At 42.5% G+C, this 19,030-nt stretch overlaps 1 protein-coding gene across 1 annotated transcript in view; it reads right to left on the minus strand.

Moving 5' to 3' along the window:
* GPATCH1 (G-patch domain containing 1) overlaps window positions 1-19,030 on the minus strand; it is a 42,754-nt gene that overhangs the window by 23,331 nt on the left and 393 nt on the right. The window contains exons 2-9 of the mRNA XM_066243565.1: window positions 14,249-14,383; window positions 10,611-10,696; window positions 8,599-8,759; window positions 7,814-7,911; window positions 7,158-7,216; window positions 6,531-6,773; window positions 5,019-5,166; window positions 200-279 (exon numbers count right to left, since the gene is read on the minus strand). Coding sequence (XP_066099662.1) covers window positions 200-279; window positions 5,019-5,166; window positions 6,531-6,773; window positions 7,158-7,216; window positions 7,814-7,911; window positions 8,599-8,759; window positions 10,611-10,696; window positions 14,249-14,383 — 1,010 coding nt within the window. The remainder of the gene's footprint in view (window positions 1-199; window positions 280-5,018; window positions 5,167-6,530; window positions 6,774-7,157; window positions 7,217-7,813; window positions 7,912-8,598; window positions 8,760-10,610; window positions 10,697-14,248; window positions 14,384-19,030) is intronic.

Raw genomic sequence — 19,030 nt, forward strand, 5'->3', positions numbered from 1 at the left:
TTTTGAATATAATGTGGCTACTTGATTGACATTTCTAATACAGAATATGTTTTTCTCAATAATCTCTAGTAACTAGGCTGGTGCTTTCAGAACACAGAATTTACTTATCATTCTAGTGTTGTTAACATAATAACCCAGATTACATAACAAATATTTTAAAATACAAAACCAGTAAAAAAAAAAAATTTTTTTTTCTTACTTTCTTAGAAGATAAAGGTTTAGAAGCCAAGGAAAATCCATCCAATATTTTGCCAACGTATCGAAGATCTTTCTCTGATTCTACAAAATGATGTCATTGATTAATTTCAGAAGCACAGATAAGAATAAGACAAAAGACGCCAGTATTTTATCTCTAGGAACACAAACACTACATGTCACACATGATATCGCACAGACAGCAGCACAGCAGGAAACACCTCTGCTGACGCTGGCAGCTGGGCCCACACCACCCACAGCTGATTAGGTGCTTGAGGTCCTAGCTAAGGGGCACAAATTTTACTCTGGAGTAACAGATCTTAAGGAAAATCATCAAGAGAACAAGTATGGACCTTGGCCGGTTGGCTCAGTAGATGAGCATCAACCCGGCGTGCAGCCGTCCTGGGTTCAACCCCCAGTCAGAGCACATGTGAGAAGCAACCATCTGCTTTTCTTCCCCTCCCCTCTCCCCCTTCTCTCTCTCTTCCACTCTCGCAGCCGATGGCTTGGTTGGTCTGAGCATTCGCTTCAGGAGCTGAGGACAGCTTGGTTGATTTGAGCATTGGCCTCAGATGGAGGTTGCCGGGTGGATCCTGGCAGGGGCACTTGCGGGAGTCTGTCTCTCTATCCCCCTCCTGTCACTTAAAAAAGAGAGAGAGCGAAAAGACGAGAGGACAAGTATGGAGAAAAGTAAAAATCATAACTGTGAGAGGGTCATTTCTAAAACTAGGTGAAGAACCTAGGGACAGACTTCCTCCCAATTACCTTAGCAGCCATCCGAAGAAGGTAGAAAAGCAATACAACCAGGCCAGCCGGGAATCTCTGTACCCTTAGTACAAATTAAAAGGCACTCTTGTCTTTTTCTCAAATGAAATTCTAACAAGAGATAAGGATCACTAATTCAGGAAACAAAATGACCAACACACTGACTTTAAGCCAGGGATAGTCCATCGGTCACAGAGACAACCCCATCGACAAAGACTTTTTCTTTTAATTTATTGATTTTAGAGACAGAGGATGAGAGAGAGAAACTTTGATTTGTTGCTTCACTTATTTATGCACTCATTGGTTGATTCTTATACCTGTCCTGATCAGGGATTGGACCCATACCCTGGTGTATCGGACAACACTCTAACCAACTGAGCTACCCGGTCAGGGCAAGGCTCTTTAATTATCAAGGATTTCCTGCCCATGATGGTTCTGTCAAAACTCATATGCACAAACTACATTTTCTGTAGCCAAACCCCCCTCCTCAACCACCACAAGCACTGCCACAAGCTGGTGTTCCGTCCTCCAGCAGGTACAGCTGCCCACAATGCAGGGGAGACTGAGGCTTTCCACACTTAGACTGTTGCACAACCAGGCAACTGTCCTCCCCTGAAAATCATTCCTTGTACTTCAATTCCTGTTGAACTTTAGTACCAGCTTCTGGAAGTTCCTAAGATTCTGTAAAGTAATTTGGGATTAAATTTCACATTCTTCCTATTTTGTAGTCTTTTAAAACCCTGAAACTTTACTTTTATGAATTTATTCTAAAGAACTATTCAGCAAATGTGCACAAAGAGCCATAAGAATATTTGTTATAGCCATACAGATCAGGGAAAAAATAAGAACAATTCAAAAATCAGCCCAACCAGGCGGCAGTGCAGTGGCTAGAGCACTGGACAGGGACGCAGAGAACCCAGGTTCGAAACCCCAAGGTCACTGGCTTGAGCACGGGCTCATCTGCTTGAGCCCAAGGTTGCTGGCTTGAGCAAGGGGTCACTGTATCTGCTGTAGCCCCCCCGTCAGGGCACATGTGGGAAAGCAATCAGTGAACAACTAAGGTTCCACAACGAAGAATTGATGTTTCTCATCTCTCTCCCTTCCTGTCTTGTCTGTCCCTATCTGTCCCTCTCTCTGTCTCTGTCACACACAAACAAAAATCAACCATTATGATTGGCTAACTATAGATTCACTCAGTGAAAAACTATAAGGTCAACACTATAGATTTTATGGTCCTACGGGTGGGAGAGAACAGGCAGCTGTGGGAGGGGGGAGACAACAGAGAGGGGGTACAGGGAGGCTGGGGAGCTCAGGGAGAGCACCGGGCCAGGCTAGATGCAAGAAGTGCTGGGGATTAATCAGTCGGGCAAAAGTGTTATATAAGGGAAAAGCTAACGATTTGGCTCAAAGGGCAAATTTAAATATGTATACTTATTACAGATTAGTAATTATTACACAATTAATATATTATGTTAATTTAGTAATATAGCATTATGTTAACGCTATAACTGACATTTAATATTTCTATAGTATATTTAACATATTAATATAATATGTATGTATTATTATTATATAACTTCTTTTACATTATAAAAATGATAGTCATAGTAGAAAATTTTAAAATATAAAGGTAAAACAAAAATACAAAGGTAAGCAAAAGGGAAGAAATAAAAGTAGTCCAATTATCACACAGAGGTAATGCCAACTAGCCCAGGGCATGAGCCCTTCCAGCACTGTGTATAAAACCTTTTGTTCTTGTTATGGCGATGACAAGTCACTCAAACTTACAGAGTGCTTGCTGCGTGCCAGGCAGGTTCTAAGCCCTTTATGTACATTAAAATCTCCACGGGCCTGACCTGTGGTGGCTCAGTTGATAAAGCATTGACCTGGAATGTTGAGGTTGCCAGTTCAAAACTGTGGGCTTGCCTGATCAAGGCACATGTGGGAGTTGATGCTTCCTGCTCCTCCTATTCTCTCTCTATCTCTCTCTCTCTCTAATAAAAATGAATAAATAAAATCTAAAAAAAAAAATCTCCACGGGATACTTATGCCACTGTCATGCCACTGTCCAGGAAAGGATGCCGAGGCACATCAAGGTTAAGTAGCTTGTCCAGTGTCATAGCTGATGAATGGGGAGAGCCCAGACTGAAAGCAGGCAGTCTGTCTTCACAGTTTGGGCTCTTAGTAATATATTACAACATATTATTATGACATGTATTGTTATGTATCTTCTTTTAAGTTATAAAAATGATAGTTTTAGCCTGACCAGGCGGTGGCGCAGTGGATGGAGCGTCGGACTGGGATGCGGAGGACCCAGGTTCGAGACCCCAATGTCACCAGCTTGAGCACGAGCTCATCTGGGTTGAGCAAAAAAAGCTCACCAGCTCGGACCTAAGGTCCCTGAGCAAGGGGTCACTCGGTCTGCTGAAGGCCCACGGTCAAGGCACGTGTGAGAAAGCAATCAATGAACAACTAAGGTGTCGCAACAAGAAACTGATGATTGATGCTTCTCATCTCGCTCCATTCCTGTCTGTCTGTCCCTATCTATCCCTCTCTCTGACTCTCTCTCTGTCCCTGTAAAAAAATAAATAAATAAATAAAATGATAGTCTTAGTAGAAAATTTTGAAAATATAAAGGTCCATTAAACAAACTACCTCTTAAAAACTGTTTTGCACCTGCCTTTTCTCTTCTAGAAATGTAAAACAGGTATTTTGAGAAGTGATGTTAAATTATTTCAGCAAGTGTGGTTTCAGATGTATTTACAAGAGTTAGATGCAATTTTATCTGACTATAGCTAAAAAATGTCTGAATAGATGGCTTTATCTCAGCTTTTGTGTCCTTACTTTATTTAGGTGATACTTATTATTGAACCAAAGAACAGTAAATGCCATTAATTCAGCCTTTGCGGCAGATGCCAAACCCACTGTTATGCCATTTAACCCTCATAATAATCCCCAGAGTGGATTTTATCCTCACCTTATAAATGATGCCCAGAGAGGTTACAAATCTGGCCCAAGGCCACACAGCTGAACAGAAGAAAGCAGCAACCCAAATCCAGGTCTGATTAACTCCAAATCACATGTTATTAATACCTATACCACACTCTCTCCTCCTTATACCTTTTCTGGATTGAAAAATTGAAATATTACCTAGAATCTGAATCACTATAGACTGTGACTTAAAATTCAAGTTGTGTTGAGAGATGTCCACCTCTTTGCCCCTAAGAGCCCCCTAAGAACCAGGAACACAAGTAGAAGACAGGCTGACTGCCAAGCTCCCTCTTGCTATGGGCTCTCAGTATTCCTACCACCAAATCACCACACCTGGCCTTCGGACCTACTGCTTGAGTTGGCCTACTTTGACTATTGCCTAGTTTCTCAAGCTGGGAATGTCCCTCTGACCCAATGCCAGCTGACCTGCAACATGAGCACCTGTCCACACACTTGTGCTTTCCCTAATTCCAGACCTCTTCTTTCTCTTCTCCTTGGCCCTGTCTTGATAATTGGCTTTGACTTTGACCCATTCTAAACCCTGCATTGGTTTTTTTTTTTTTTTTACTGAGAGACAGATAGACAGACAGACATGAAGAGAGAAAGGTCAGAAGCATCAACTCATAGTTGTGGCATTTTAGCTGTTCACTGATTGCTTCCCATATGTGCCTTGACTAGGGAGCTCAAGCCAAGCCAGTGACCCCCTGCTCAAGCCAATGATCTTCGGCTTCAGGCCAGCCACTTTTGGATCATGTTGATGATCCCATGCTCAAGCCCGCGGCCCCATGCTCAAGCTGGCAAGCTTCTGGATGAGCCCATGGTAAAGTCAGCGGCCTCAGCATTCCAGATAAACACTCTATCCACTACGCCGCCACCAGTCAGGCTTCACTGGTCTTGCCTCCCACATTGGGCCTCTCCTCTTCCCACTTTGTTTCTCACTGTGCATCTTTGACCAACAAACCCCTACTCCACGCAGGTTGACACTGCAGTATCAACCTTGCTTGCAATCCCTTCTTCCTGATAGCCTGACACTGGTCCTACCACCTGCTGTGGGTCTGTGGAATCACCTCTCTGACTCCGGTACTGCTTGGGCGCTGTCCAGCCATACAGTCCATCTCCAGGCTCTTCGTCCTTCAAAATGGTGTCATACTTAGACAGAGTTTCTGTGGCATAGATATCGTCATCTTCCTCTTCCAGGGCACCAACACCAAAAGCCTATGAAAACAGGGTTCAAAAAGCAATTACAGCCCTGGCCGGTTGGCTCAGCAGTACAGCGTCGGCCTAGCGTGCGGAGGACCCGGGTTCGATTCCCAGCCAGGGCACATAGGAGAAGCGCCCATTTGCTTCTCCACCCCTCCGCCGCGCTTTCCTCTCTGTCTCTCTCTTCCCCTCCCGCAGCCAAGGCTCCATTGGAGCAAAGATGGCCCGGGCGCTGGGCATGGCTCTGTGGCCTCTGCCTCAGGTGCTAGAGTGGCTCTGGTCGCAATATGGCAACGCCCAGGATGGGCAGAGCATCGCCCCCTGGGGGGCAGAGCACCGCCCCTGGTGGGCGTGCCGGGTGGATCCCGGTCGGGCTCATGCGGGAGTCTGTCTGACTGTCTCTTCCTGTTTCCAGCTTCAGAAAAATGAAAAAAAAAAAAAAAAAAGCAATTACAGGTTTTAGGGTATATGTCTACTTTAAAGGATGAAGCTACTTTAAGGATATAATTGAACAGAGCACATTAGCACTGTAAGATTACCAAGAGAGAAGCAAATGGGAGACCCAGATTAACACACAGACTCAAGTCCTTTAGATTACAATGACCAGAGTGAATGCCACGCCCAGCAGGGGCAGAGGAATGGAGAACACACACAGTAGCTGTGCAGGAGAAATGAGGCCTCCAAAAGGAGAAAGGAAGTGTTCATCTACACTCAGTGTGGCCTGGGGACGGAGCTGGTGCCCAGGGTGTGAAGACCATCACTATTCTAATAACTGCTATAAGGACTCCTAATCTTTGTGGGAGATGGTCTCTAACTAGTATCACTTTTTGTTAACAGAATTGGAAAAAACAATAATGACATTTTCTAAATGTAATTTAGGAAAAAACCTGAGTCAATTTGAGAGGACACGCAGTCAGGAAACACTCTATATTTCCTCAAAGGGACAAAGCAAGTCTCCCAAGTGAAACTTATACCTATTCTCCCAATTTAGGGCTGGCAGCCCTAGAAAATAGTCCAAGAGATAATCAAACCTGAACCTGAACTTGGAGAGGCAGACTGAAATTCAACTATTAATTAAACCAAAGGGGTAAGTGTGGTTGTGGTTTTCTGCTCAGCCTCACAAGAGTGTGAAAAAGCAGTCCTCACTCCTGGGAACACATAAACTCCACCAAGGACATAGGTCACAGGATCTCAAGAGTAAATATTAAAATCAGGAAGGTGTACTTTACATGACTTCAGAAAAGATCCTAAGGAAAATATAACCACTCCAACGTCTTTGTGTAGTCAATTAATAATGAGTGCATATTATGGGGCAAATAATAAGGAAAGAATTCTCATTTGTCAATGGCTCCATATTTATAAAACAGAAACATTTTTACCTGGCCTGAAATTCCCATTTTCCTTCCTTTGTTCACTCTAATATCTCCAAGAAGATCACTTGTCCTCTCAGGTCTCCCACCGAAAAGAGTAAATTGTTCTCCTGAAGTTCCAAACAATGCTTGGTGGGGATCCAGGCCCTTGTAAGCCAGTCCATGGACATTATCTTTAGGTGTGAAATCCACAGGCATGACATCTTTGGGTGCAAAGGTCACATTCTCTGGCAGGTAATCATCATCTTCATCCTATTTAAAAAATGGAATGAAGGCAAGTCACTGCCTGGCCCAAAGTAAGCCTATAAAATACTATTTTCAAATACAGTGATTAATTCCAGACAGAACAATGACCAAACTTTCATTTCCATATTACAAATCACTAACTCAAGTCCCTGAACAAATACTACTAACACAAGCAATTCTATTTCAAGAATTTAAACAGACTTGGGATATCTATGGTGCTGGCATATTGCTAAATACAGGATCTGACATTCTGAGGATAATTTCGGGGTAGCGGTATTTCACTGTAAAGGGATATCGGTGATTTCAAAAATCTTTTCAGATCATAAAATTTCACGTTCATAAAATAACAAATGCTACTGAACCACACTGGTCAGTCATCCCATATAATACCTCAGATCCTTCGGAGCCTCCGGGAGGTAATGCACAGCCATAGATCTTGACCCCAGGATCTATAACAGATTTCAAATATACCAATCATGAGCAATTGAAAACATAGAAACTCGACTTGCCGACACTCTTTAGAGATATATGGCTGCACTTGTAAAAGGTTCTACAGCTTTAAAAAAAAAAGTGCTACAGCTTTAGGGTAGGAGACTGATGATTCAGGAATTATTTTCCACCAGCCCCTGCTCACATCTGGCAACAATGTAATGAATGAGTAACCACTACATTCATTGCTCCAGCACCAGGAAGAACTCAAAAAATTATTGCTGCCTCCAAGAGTTCACTGGTTGGCTGGGGAGACCAAGGACAAGAAATCAATAGAAAATGATCATGTTAAACTGTGACACAGTTTTGGCAGAAGTAGGAAACAGTGTCATACGCTCCTGATGGAAATGTAGACTAGTACAATTTGTTCAGAAAGCTTTTTCACATTACATAAAAAAGCCTTAAAATACCCGCATACCACTCAGCAATTTTATTTCTAGAAACATGTAGCCATTAAAAAGTAGTAATGTTAGGGTCAGGATTAGGACTAGGGTCAGAGTCAGAGTCAGAGTCAGGTCAGGGTTGGGACTACAGTTAATGACAATCAATATGCATACCAGGTTTTTCTCGGCGTGGTCTTCTCTTTACTCGAGGACCAATTCCTTGTCCTTCCTTCCAACCCATCTTTCTTAGCAATTCAAAACCAACAGATAATCTAGGATATCAAGGCATTGAAAATGAACTTCTTTTTATACAGAATGGTAGGAAGTAAGCAGCCCCTGAGTTTCTTCCCAGCTGCTCTACTTGTCCCTCACCCTCGTTAGAACTACATGTCCCTGCCTTTCTGGACGTGTACTGGATGGGCTGACTGCACTTGGGAAGTCAATCAGATGTCTTTTCTCCCGGGCCTTTGGAATGGGCACAGAGGGACTCTGCATGGTCCTGATTGTCAAGCATGCGGTCTAGGAAACCATGACAGTCTGAGTCTGCGACATCAGGCCACTTGCTCAGAATCAGAACAAGGAGGTAACCAGAACAAGAGAGTACAACGATGCCCTGGCCAGATGGCTCAGTTGGTTAGACCACTGTCCGGAAGCAGCAAGGTTGCTGGTTCAGGGCACATACAGAAACAGATTGATGTTCTTCTCTCTCTCTCCCTTCCTCTCTCCCTAAAATCAATCAATAAAATAAAATAAAAAGAAAGAGAGCAGAACATGGCTGGAGCTCTCGAGTACTCCATGCAATAACAGTGGAAGACCCTTCTGGCAAAACCCCCTTTGCACTCAAGCTAGGCTAAGAAGGCTTGTCCTACTTGCACCTAGGCCTTCCCTAAATAAGAGCATCATACATATGCAAAGCAGTGATTTCAAGATGAGAAAAGTCAGAATTAAATTCTTCTCACGTTGCTGGTGTTATGAGGTCATCAAGCAGAGTGGCTCCAGGAATGGGGGCAGTAGCAGCTGCCAGCTGCCTGGCCTTTTCTCGTATTCTGTCTTTGGTTTTGGATGCAAAATCATCTGTGGTAACAATCGCTTTAGGTGCTATCCCAAATTCACTAAGATCCTTAAAAACAATTCAAACAGAATTACTTTCATTGTTTGGAAAGTGACTAAACAAGATACATCATGTAGCTTTAGTTCTTTCAAAAAAAACTTAAAGCTACAAAATTGAGTTTGGGATGAGAGGAGCAGCTGATTTTTCACACTGACTTTGGAACCCTCAGTTATGTGAAAGTCAGTGGCCAAGGACAGGGGCATTAGAGTCACTACTCACTGAAGCCACAAGGGGCACTGCCAAGCTGGGAAAACAGGAAGGCCCTCATTTTCTCAAGCAACATTTCACGGCTCAGTGTGAAGGGGGCAAATCTGAGTCACAGTCAACAACCATTTGTGAGCACCTGTGTGCCAGGCCCAGAGTTAAGTTCCTTTGCATTTACTGTTGGCTGCCTGTCCAACAGCCATCGCCCCTCCCTCTTTCCTCACTGTCCTGAGATTGTCCAGACACCTGCCTTCCTCTGCACCACCATGCACCTCAAGAGTCATGTCCCTGGTGTGCGTGGGCTGGGGTGAGGGGAGGATTAGAGAATGGGGGTTCGTGTCTTATCTAAGCCAGTCATTTTGATCCCATTTACCTTGCTTAAAGAATGAACATGTAAAAAAACAATTTGTCCAAGCAGATGAGAGGGAAAATCCACTGGAGGATTTATGTAGTTTCTTTGATCTAAAGAAAAGATACCAGGAAGAAAGTCTTCCTTCTACTGAATAATGTCCTCCTGGGTGTGCCACTGTGAACTACTGCAGCCACCTTACAACCACTAGGAGATCTAGTACAAGGACAAGCTGACATGCAGAAATGACTGAGAAGAGAATCTGGGGCCTCCCTGGCACCCGGACTTCTTATTACGTGAGATATGTTTCCTTATGGGTTATCTAGTCGGGTAGGAAAGGGATCTCCCCTTGCCTCTTACCCGCAACCCAAAGCATGCTGATATAAGTGTTTCATTTCACCTTTATCACAAATGAATCCATGAGTAGGTTTTAAGTTAAGAAGAGTTTAATTTTAAAACAAAATGAAGCATAGCCTGCAGGCTGGCAGGACTACTTTAGAACCCTTCCCCCCATGAGTCCCCCTTTACCCCTAAGAAGTTTACAGTCATTGTCACTTTAACAATCTGCCCAGATGCCTGCACCTGGATGGATTCCTTCAACTCCTTCTCTAGTCACTCACTGTTCCTTAAACTGCAATGTGCGTGAGTTACTGTGAAAGGCTGTACACTTGCTCAATGAATACCCCACTTTTGAAGCAACTGGGGCTTTTTCAAGTAAATTTGCCTATACAGGCATTCCTTGTTCTATTGCACTGCACTTTCCTATCCTTTGCAGATATTCCATTTATTACAAATTGAAGGTTTGTGGTAACCCTGCATCGAGCAAATCCATCCATGCCATTGTTGCAACAGCCTCAGATGATAGTTAATGTTTTTTTAGCAATCAAGTATTTTTAAATTAAAGCATATACTTTTTTAAAAGAAATAATACATTGCACACTTTAATAGACTATAGCAGAGTATAAACATAACTTGCATATGTACTGGGAAACCCCAAAATTCATGTGACTCATTTTCTCCCAATATTTGTTTTCTTGCAGGGGCCTGGAACCGAACCCATGAGTAACATCTCCAAGGCATGCCAGTACCTGACTTTCCCTACACTCCTGACTGTAGAAACTGGCCCCAGCATAATACACTAGTCCAATAATGAGAATCCACTGATGTACAGAGCACTACAGTCCCAATATTTAAAAGATAAAGCCTTATATACAAATAGGAAATCATATATTGAATTTTCTGGGGAAGGACAAGGTGCTACAACAACCAACCACAGCTAACTGGCAATTAAAGTTCGGCACACCCACCTCTTCATCCATGAAATCCTCAGGACCAAGCACAGATTTGTCTGCTCTGTTCTGTCGTGAAGACACAAAGGAAGAAGGTGTCCATCCTTGAAATAAAAGAGTTTAGAACATTACAATCCTAGATAGCATTTTGGTTTAGAACTAAATAATTAAGTAACATGTGTGACTTTAAAGCCTCAATAACTATAAACTCCTAGCTACTCTCCATCTCACTGCTCATATAGATGTAATTATTCCACATAAATTTCTTATTCATCCCCATACCCCCCGCTGCCAGAATTTAGTGGTTACTAAATTCCATTAGAATTTGGAACCAAGTAAAATCATACATTGAAAGTTAAACGGTGAAAGGAACACAAGAAGATCTGAACAGAAAGATGCAACATCACATTAAAAGGCAAGACCATTCTGAGACCAGCAGAAAGGCAACCTTCACTAGCAAACTGACATAACAAAGAAACGGTATGTCTGGGGAACATACTACACAATATACAGTTGATGTATTATAGAATTGTACACCTGAAACCGATATAATTTTATTAACCAATGTCACCTCAAGAAATTCAACAAAAAATTAAAACATTTTGTAAATAAAATTTACATATCAAGATGCATTAGTCAGCCAAGAAAGGATGGCTAAAGACAGAGTATCATCAGCCTGACCAGACAGTGGCACAGTGGGTAGAGCAGTGGCCTGGGATGCTGAGGACCCAGGTTTGAAACCCCATGGTTACCGGCTTCAGTGTGGACTCACTCAGCATAAGCACAGGCTCACCAGCTTGAGCATGGGATCATAGACATGACCCCTTTGTTGCTGGCTTGAGCCCAAAGGTCACTGGCTTGAGCAAGGGATCATTAGCTCTGCTGGATGGTCAAGGCACGCATGAGAAAGCAATCAATGAACAACTAAGGAGCTGCAACTGAGTTGATGCTTCTCATCTCTCTCCCTTTCTGTTTGTCTGTTTGTCTGTCTGTCTGTCTCTCTCTCACTAAAAAAAAGGAAAAGAAAAAAAAGCAGAGTTACAAAAGCAATCCAAACAACATTCAGGGTGCCCTGGCCTAAGGACTCAACCAGGCTTGTCTAAGGGCAGGCAATGGCCATACTGGCTCCCAATTCCATCAAATACCTGAGTCCTATGACAAATGCTCCTGTTTCTCATCCATAGTCACAAGCATGCGCTGTGCCTAAAGTGAGAGAATGCTCTGGTGGTCAAATGTATCTGTAACCCTCTGCAGGTAACTTCTTTAGATTTCTCTAAGAGTTATACACCTATGTTCTGATATCCTACAAGGGTCTTGCTGAGGAGTCTTACTATGGGCAGATCTACTCTTGGCAGATGGGTGGAGCAGGTTTCTAGACCGGCCTGGGAGACTGATTCCCCAGGAGAGTAAGGATGGGCCCGCCACCTTCTTCCACCTTGGATTTCTATAGTCTTTGCCCTGTTCCTATGTAGATAGGAACCCATCGCTCCTAACGATAAAGAGATATTCCAGTATATTAACATATCACAGTCTATACCTGACTAATCATTTGAGCTGGTCTTACTTTTAAAGAATTACAATGCCCAGCACAGCCATTATCATACTAACCAGCAATGCATTAGTATACTCCTTTCTCACAAATCCTGCTGCCATTTTAAAATTTTAATAAGTGTGTTAATAGTGCCTTAGTTCTCTTAATTTGCTTTTGTTAATAATAACGCTAAATATTTCATATAGCATTTTTAGCTTGTCTGGAGTAAACTGTTCAAATACTTTAATCACTTGCTTATTGAACTGATCTTTATACTTTCTGGATATTGAACTTTAACCATCTTATCAGCACCAACTATTTTTCTTACATGGTTCTTTTCCTTTCTTTCTTCCATTACTTTTCATCTTTATTTCACTATTGTTGTAGTATACAAGTTATTTTCATTCTTTTTTAGTTTTGTTTTTTTTTTTAGCAAAAGAGAGGAGAGGGACAGACAGGAAGAAAGATGATAAACATTAATTCATAGTTGTGGCACCTTAGTTGTTCATTGATTGCTTTCTCATACATGCCTTGACTGGGGGCTCCAGTTGAGCCAGTGACCCCTTGTTCAAGGCAGTGACCTTAGGTTCAAGCCAGCAACCTTAGGCTTCAAGCCAGCGACCATGGGCTTCAAGCCAGTGACCTTTGGGCTCAAGCCAATGACCATGGGGTCATGTCTAGGTTCCCATGCTGAAGCCAATGACCCTACACTCAAGTTGGTAAGCCTGCGCTCAAGCCGGCAACCCTGTGCTCAAGCTGGCGAGCCCATAGTCAAGCTAGATGAGCTTACATTCAAGCCAGCTACCTCCGGGTTTTTTGGGTTTTTTTAATTTTTCTGAAGCTGGAAACAGGGAAAGACAGTCAGACAGACTCCCGCATGCGCCCGACCGGGATCCACCCGGCACGCCCACCAGGGGGCGACGCTCTGGCCACCAGGGGGAGATGCTCTGCCCCTCCAGGGCGTCGCTCTGTCGCGAGCAGAGCCACTCCAGCACCTGGGGCAGAGGCCAAGGAGCCATCCCCAGCGCCCGGGCCATCTTTGCTCCAATGGAGCCTCGCTGCAGGAGAGGGAGAGAGAGACAGAGAGGAAGGACAGGGGGAGGGGTGGAGAAGCAGATGGGCGCTTCTCCTGTGTGCCCTGGCCAGGAATCGAACCCGGGACTTCTGCACACCAGGCCGACGCTCTACCACTGAGCCAACCGACCAGGGCCTACCTCAGGGTTTTGAACCTGTGTCCTCAGTGACCCAGGTCAATGCTCTATCCACTGCACCACCACCTGGTCAGGCTACAAGTTATTTTTAATTATTTATTTTCCAATTATAGTTGACACACAATTTTATATTACTTTCAGGTGTACAGCTCAGTGGTTAGACATTTATAAAATTTATGAAGTGATACCCCGATAAGTCCAGTACCCATTTGACATCATACACAGTTATTAAAGTATTACTGACTATATTACAAGTTACTTTTAAAAATATATATAAAAGATCTGTCCCATCTAGTTCTTAATGATTCCTATATGAGTTAATCTATTCATTTCTCAGATATATGTGATCTTTTTACAGTTTTATGGTAAAACACTAAAAAAAATATTACTTTTATCAATACAGAATATATTATATTGCACCATGTGAAAAAATTTAATGGACTTTTCTCCGGTCGAGAGTATGTACTGAGAAGTAAGGCTGAGTCCCACATCAGGAGACAACAGCTCTTATTCTCAGTGACCTCATCTACAAAACAGCTGTAACACCTGCCCTCCTTAATCACTGAGTCGTGTGAGACAATGACCATTTGTGTAAGAGTGCTTTGTGCATGGCAGATATAATATGAAATGGAGGTCACTACCATCATTTAACGATCTAATTAGAGGGTTTTTTTAAGTGGAAACAAACTCTCTCACCTTCAGGTTGCCATCAATGAATAACACACATTGAATCTGAAAACATTATAAATATTCAGAGAACACGCAAGTGCACAATGTATGTACTAAAATGTTACATGAAGTTTTCAAAAAAAACAGAGGTAAAAAAAAAGTGAGTGGTGGGGAGGTGAGAAACTTGTGCTAGTTAGTAATCACTTGCTTTAGCAATATTATAGCTATAAGTAGGAAAATCATACCTTCTTTTGAGCCAACAGTGTTGAAGTACCCAGCAGAGAACCCTCCACTGAAGGCTCCATGAAACCGTTTATACCTTCCTTTTTCATCTCTGACGGTCTGATCCTGAAGAGGAATTGGTTTCTTTGGTCTTTCACCTAAAAAAAAAAATGTATTTATATATATATAGATATATAGATATATATAGATATATAGATATAGATATAGATCTATAGATATATAGATATATGGTGGACTAGAAAATATTTCTTGAATATCACTTCCTGTAACTTCAAATATAATAATTTTAATTAAGGTGCATTTCCTTGGCTTCACTAGGTTATATGGCTTAGAAAGCAATACATTTTAACAAGCTTCTTTATAATTCTAAAACAATTATAAATATCTCTTATTTATATTAGAAATAAATACGTTTTAGCAAAAATGGCCTGCTCTTTCCACTAACTTGCATTATGAAAACTGAATTACATTGCCTGGGGAGGAGAGTTCAAACACACAGAAGGGAAACCTGTGGGCAGTGAAGGAGGCTGACTGCTGGGTGGTGCACGGCATATAGAAGTTTGCAACAGAAGAAACATTTCTGTATCTCTCCTAGCATTTCACAGCATCCTGACTCCAGAACTTTCCCCTTGGTATTGCTCATTTCCCCCAAATCTTAAGTGTTTCCATATTTCTGAGAATCTTCTGATTCTATAGTTCCTATTCTTTAAACTTGTTCTTTTTGCTATTTTGCTATAAGGGGCTGGGTTGCTCCATCATACAAGCAGAAAGGAGCTTACTGTAATATATGTTAACCTAGTCTAAAAATTACTCAGGTTTAAAGTTTTAGGTACCATGATCCCAATTACTAATTTTATCAACTCCAATCCAAAATTCTGAATCTATTTAAAATAAAAAGTAACCATTAAGTTACTTCCAAACATTGCATACAGAAAGCAAGTTATACAGTAGTTAAGGGCACAGAGTTGAGTCACAGCACTATGGACTTTAAAGTCAACTTCACCTTTTCTAGCACTGAAGACTTAGTCATCTTAACCTCTCAGTGCCTTGATTTCCTCATCTGTAAAATGAGGATGACACTAATAGTAATAACTATTTTATAGAATTGTTATGAAAATTGAATAAGATAATACCGATGGCCCTGGCCAGATAGCTAGGCTGGTTAGAGCATCATCCTGATAAGCAGAGGTTGCTGGTTCAATCCCCAGTCAGGGTACATACAGAAACAGATTGATGTTTCTGTCTCTTTCTCTCCCTTCCTCTCTCTAAAATCAATAAATCAATAAAACAAAAAATTTAAAGATAATGCCTATAAAGTGCTTGTCAAGAAGAGGCACACACAAATACCTCTTTTTAATAAAGTACTAGCTATTACTATTATTATTATTATTATTATTATATACAATAGGTAAGATGCATCCTAAAGTCCACATGTACCTGTTACTTCAATAATTGAGCTAGTTACTACTCCTGGAAGATGGAACAAAAAGGAACTTCCAGTTTCACTGTCTTAAATTCTTATTTGTAGCTTATGAGGTCTCCAGATCATTTCTGGAGTATAATCCATAACAGGGTAGCCAGTCACAAGTTCTCGTTCTGAAGACCAGGGGATCTAGGCTCAAATCCCTTTACTCTATTACTTGCTACCTCTGTGAACTTGGGTAAGTTACTTGATCTCCACAAGACTTAGCCTCCAAAACTATAAAATCAGGGCACTAACGGAGCCTACTTTGTAGAGTGGTGCTGAGGATTAAATACCACACGCAGAGGGCTGACCACAGTGCCTGGTCTCAGGGAAGCTCAGTTGATATCAGCTACAATTTCATTTAACTCGAAAGAACTGAACTACAACTGAGGACCCCCAATCCAAGATTGTCACCGTTTCTTAGAAATGCAGTACACACACTCCCTTAATGCATGTGCAGCTGGCATGATTCTTGACTAAGGTGGTGTTCCTCGACCTTAGCACCCACTGCCAGTCTGTGCTGGAGAGTTCTTTGCTGTGGGGAACAGTCTTGTACACTGTAGGATGTTTAGCAGCATCCTGGCCTGTAACACTAGATGCCAGTGCAACTCCCCACCCTCCAAGCATGACAACCAAAAATGTCTCCAGACATTGCCAAATGTCCCCTAGAGGGAAAAATCATTCCCAATTGAGAGCCACCCAGTTCAAGTGAGAGAGGGTAGGTCCTGCCAATGCTACGTACTGTTCTTGCTCTGTTCTCCAGGTGCTTCTGATCTGAAAGGGGAGATAAGATCTGCAGACAACTACTTGGAACCTGTGGCAGCAGATGATGAGGTCCAACCACAGGGCTCCTGAGGAGGCGCCAGCTCTAACCACAGCATGGAAACTCCAGGGAGGTGACATTTTAGCCAGGCCCTCTTATAATTATTGCTACTAATAACAACTAATCCCTTCCTGTCACACAAATTATCTCATTTATCATACCCTGATAAGACTGCTTGAATTAAGTAACTTCCCTGAGGTCCACAGCTAATCACAAAGCTGAAATCAAATCTCAATTCTGCCTCCAAGCCAGGGATGCTACCCACGCTGCCCTTCACTCATCCCTGACCAAAAACTTACTGAGGGCCTTACCATGGAAGCAGCCCTGTTCTAGACCCAGGGTATGGAAAACTAAGTACAGCTCCATTTCTGCTCCCAGGGTGCCCAAAGCCTAGCAGAGGAGACCTGGATGTATAGGAACTCTTCTGACAGTGTTTAAGGAGCACAACATCACAGTCACACTAGGCAGAAGCAGAATCGGATAGCTGCAGATAGGGACACAATTCCTGACAGAAGCAGTTAAGTCCATCAGTAAACAGGGTAGTGTCAGATGGTTTGAGAAAGTAGTCTAGTCTGATTGGACAGCAGGGAAGGAATGGAAGATGAAACCAGACAGGAAGAGCATGCAGAGGACCTTGAACATGGTGCTGCAGGGTCTGTGATATGTCTTGTGGGTTATGGGAGCCACAGACAGTTTTAAGTGATAGAGTCACAACATCAAGGAAGAGGAAATGGTCCTAAAACTTACCTGTGTACAGATGAACTGGCGATGAGAATTCTAGAGCCAACTGAAAAGTGTCTAAGGGAAGATGGTGCCCCCTTCCTTCCAGGCCAGAGAGCCTATGTGTCTATGGGTCTACGTTTGATGGTGCAAACAATAAACCTGTCCATCAGGGCCAGCAACTTTAATTAAGTAGTGAAGTCGAGCCTGACCTGTGGTGGCGCAGTGGATAAAGTATCGACCTGGAACACTGAGGTTGCTGGTTCAAAACCCTGGGCTTGCCTGGTCAAGGCACATATGGGAGTTGATGCTTCCTGCTCTTCCCTTCTCTCTCTCTCTCTCTCTCTCTCTCTCTCTCTTTCTTTCTCTCTCTCCTCTCTAAAAAAATGAATAAATAAATAAAATCTAAAAAAAAAAAAGTAGTGAAGTCCTTCCTCTAACAATGTTTGTCTAACCAGTGGTCAGAAAACCGCGGCTCACGAGCCACATGCTGCTCTTTGGCCAACTTAGAAACACCCTAATTAAGTTATTAACAATGTATCTACCTATATAGTTTAAGTTTTAAAAATCTGGCTCTCAAAAGAAATTTCAATCATTGCACTGTTGACTCTGTTGACTAATAAGTTTGCCGACCACTGGTCAACCTACCATTAAAACTTCAAAGCACGAAATAAAAACGACTACTGACTCTAGTATGCTATCATGTAAAATGTACTCAGAGTGCATTGTGTTCCATGGATGAAAAGGGGGTTCTGCAATAAATCTGACAAGCCCAGTGGTGACCTCACAGAATGAGCTGAACATAATTCCTAACAGACAGGTCATGGTGGGTAATCAACAAATTCTTTGAGATCATGAGGTGATGAATTTGCCCATAAAGCTAATGTGATCTTAGGCTGTAGGAAAGAATTTGCCCTTCTCTATTCACACTCTGGTCTCATACTTGGAGAAAGGCTTTAACAAATTAGAGAACTGAAGATGGTAAGTGTGGTACAGAAATGTCTTTAAAGAAATTCAAAGGCTGTCTTCAAACACACACAAAAAAAAGCTTTCAGGGGATTAGCCTTTCTTTGTCTTTTGTAAGCAGGAATAGAAGCAAGGCCAGTATGTAGCAGAAGTTTCTAATGATTAGAACTGTTTAGAGGGAATAAAAAGGTCATCAGTGGAAATATCCCAGCATTACAACCAACCTGGCAGGATGTGGTCAGGGTAGAAAAAAGATCTCAATCGCAGGTTTACAAGTAACTCCTAGCCAACCATGCTTCTTTTCTCTTTCCCACAAGGCTGGCACTGCCATCAGACCTTGCTGAGCATTCAATACAAATCAAGTCATTAAGTGAATCAGACTAGAAACATGAGAGGGAACCTTGCTTCATCTTGCCCTCCCCCACATTCCACCAGCAAGTATCGTCAGCTCTCCTTTCCAAGTGTATATTGACCAAGGCAACGACTTACCACCACCAGTGCTAACACTGCAGTCCAAGCCATCATCGTCGCCAGACCTCTTTTTGCTGATCTCCCTGCTTCACTCTTGCCCACCCCCAACCCGACGCCTATTCTCCAAATCGACAGAATCGGCTTTAAAATAGACACTCCTCAATTGTGTAAACTCCCCAATGACTCTCCTACACTTCACATAAAACCCAAACTCTCTCCTCTCCCGACATCAGGCCTGCCTGTCCCTCAATTTGCAAAAGTGGCCCCGACTTTCACACCCTTGCACTTGCTGTTCTCTCTGCCTGAAATCCTCTACCCCCCAGGTCTTTGTACGGTAGT

This window comes from Saccopteryx bilineata, chromosome 9 (assembly GCF_036850765.1).
Source record: "Saccopteryx bilineata isolate mSacBil1 chromosome 9, mSacBil1_pri_phased_curated, whole genome shotgun sequence".
Lineage (NCBI taxonomy): Eukaryota > Metazoa > Chordata > Mammalia > Chiroptera > Emballonuridae > Saccopteryx > Saccopteryx bilineata.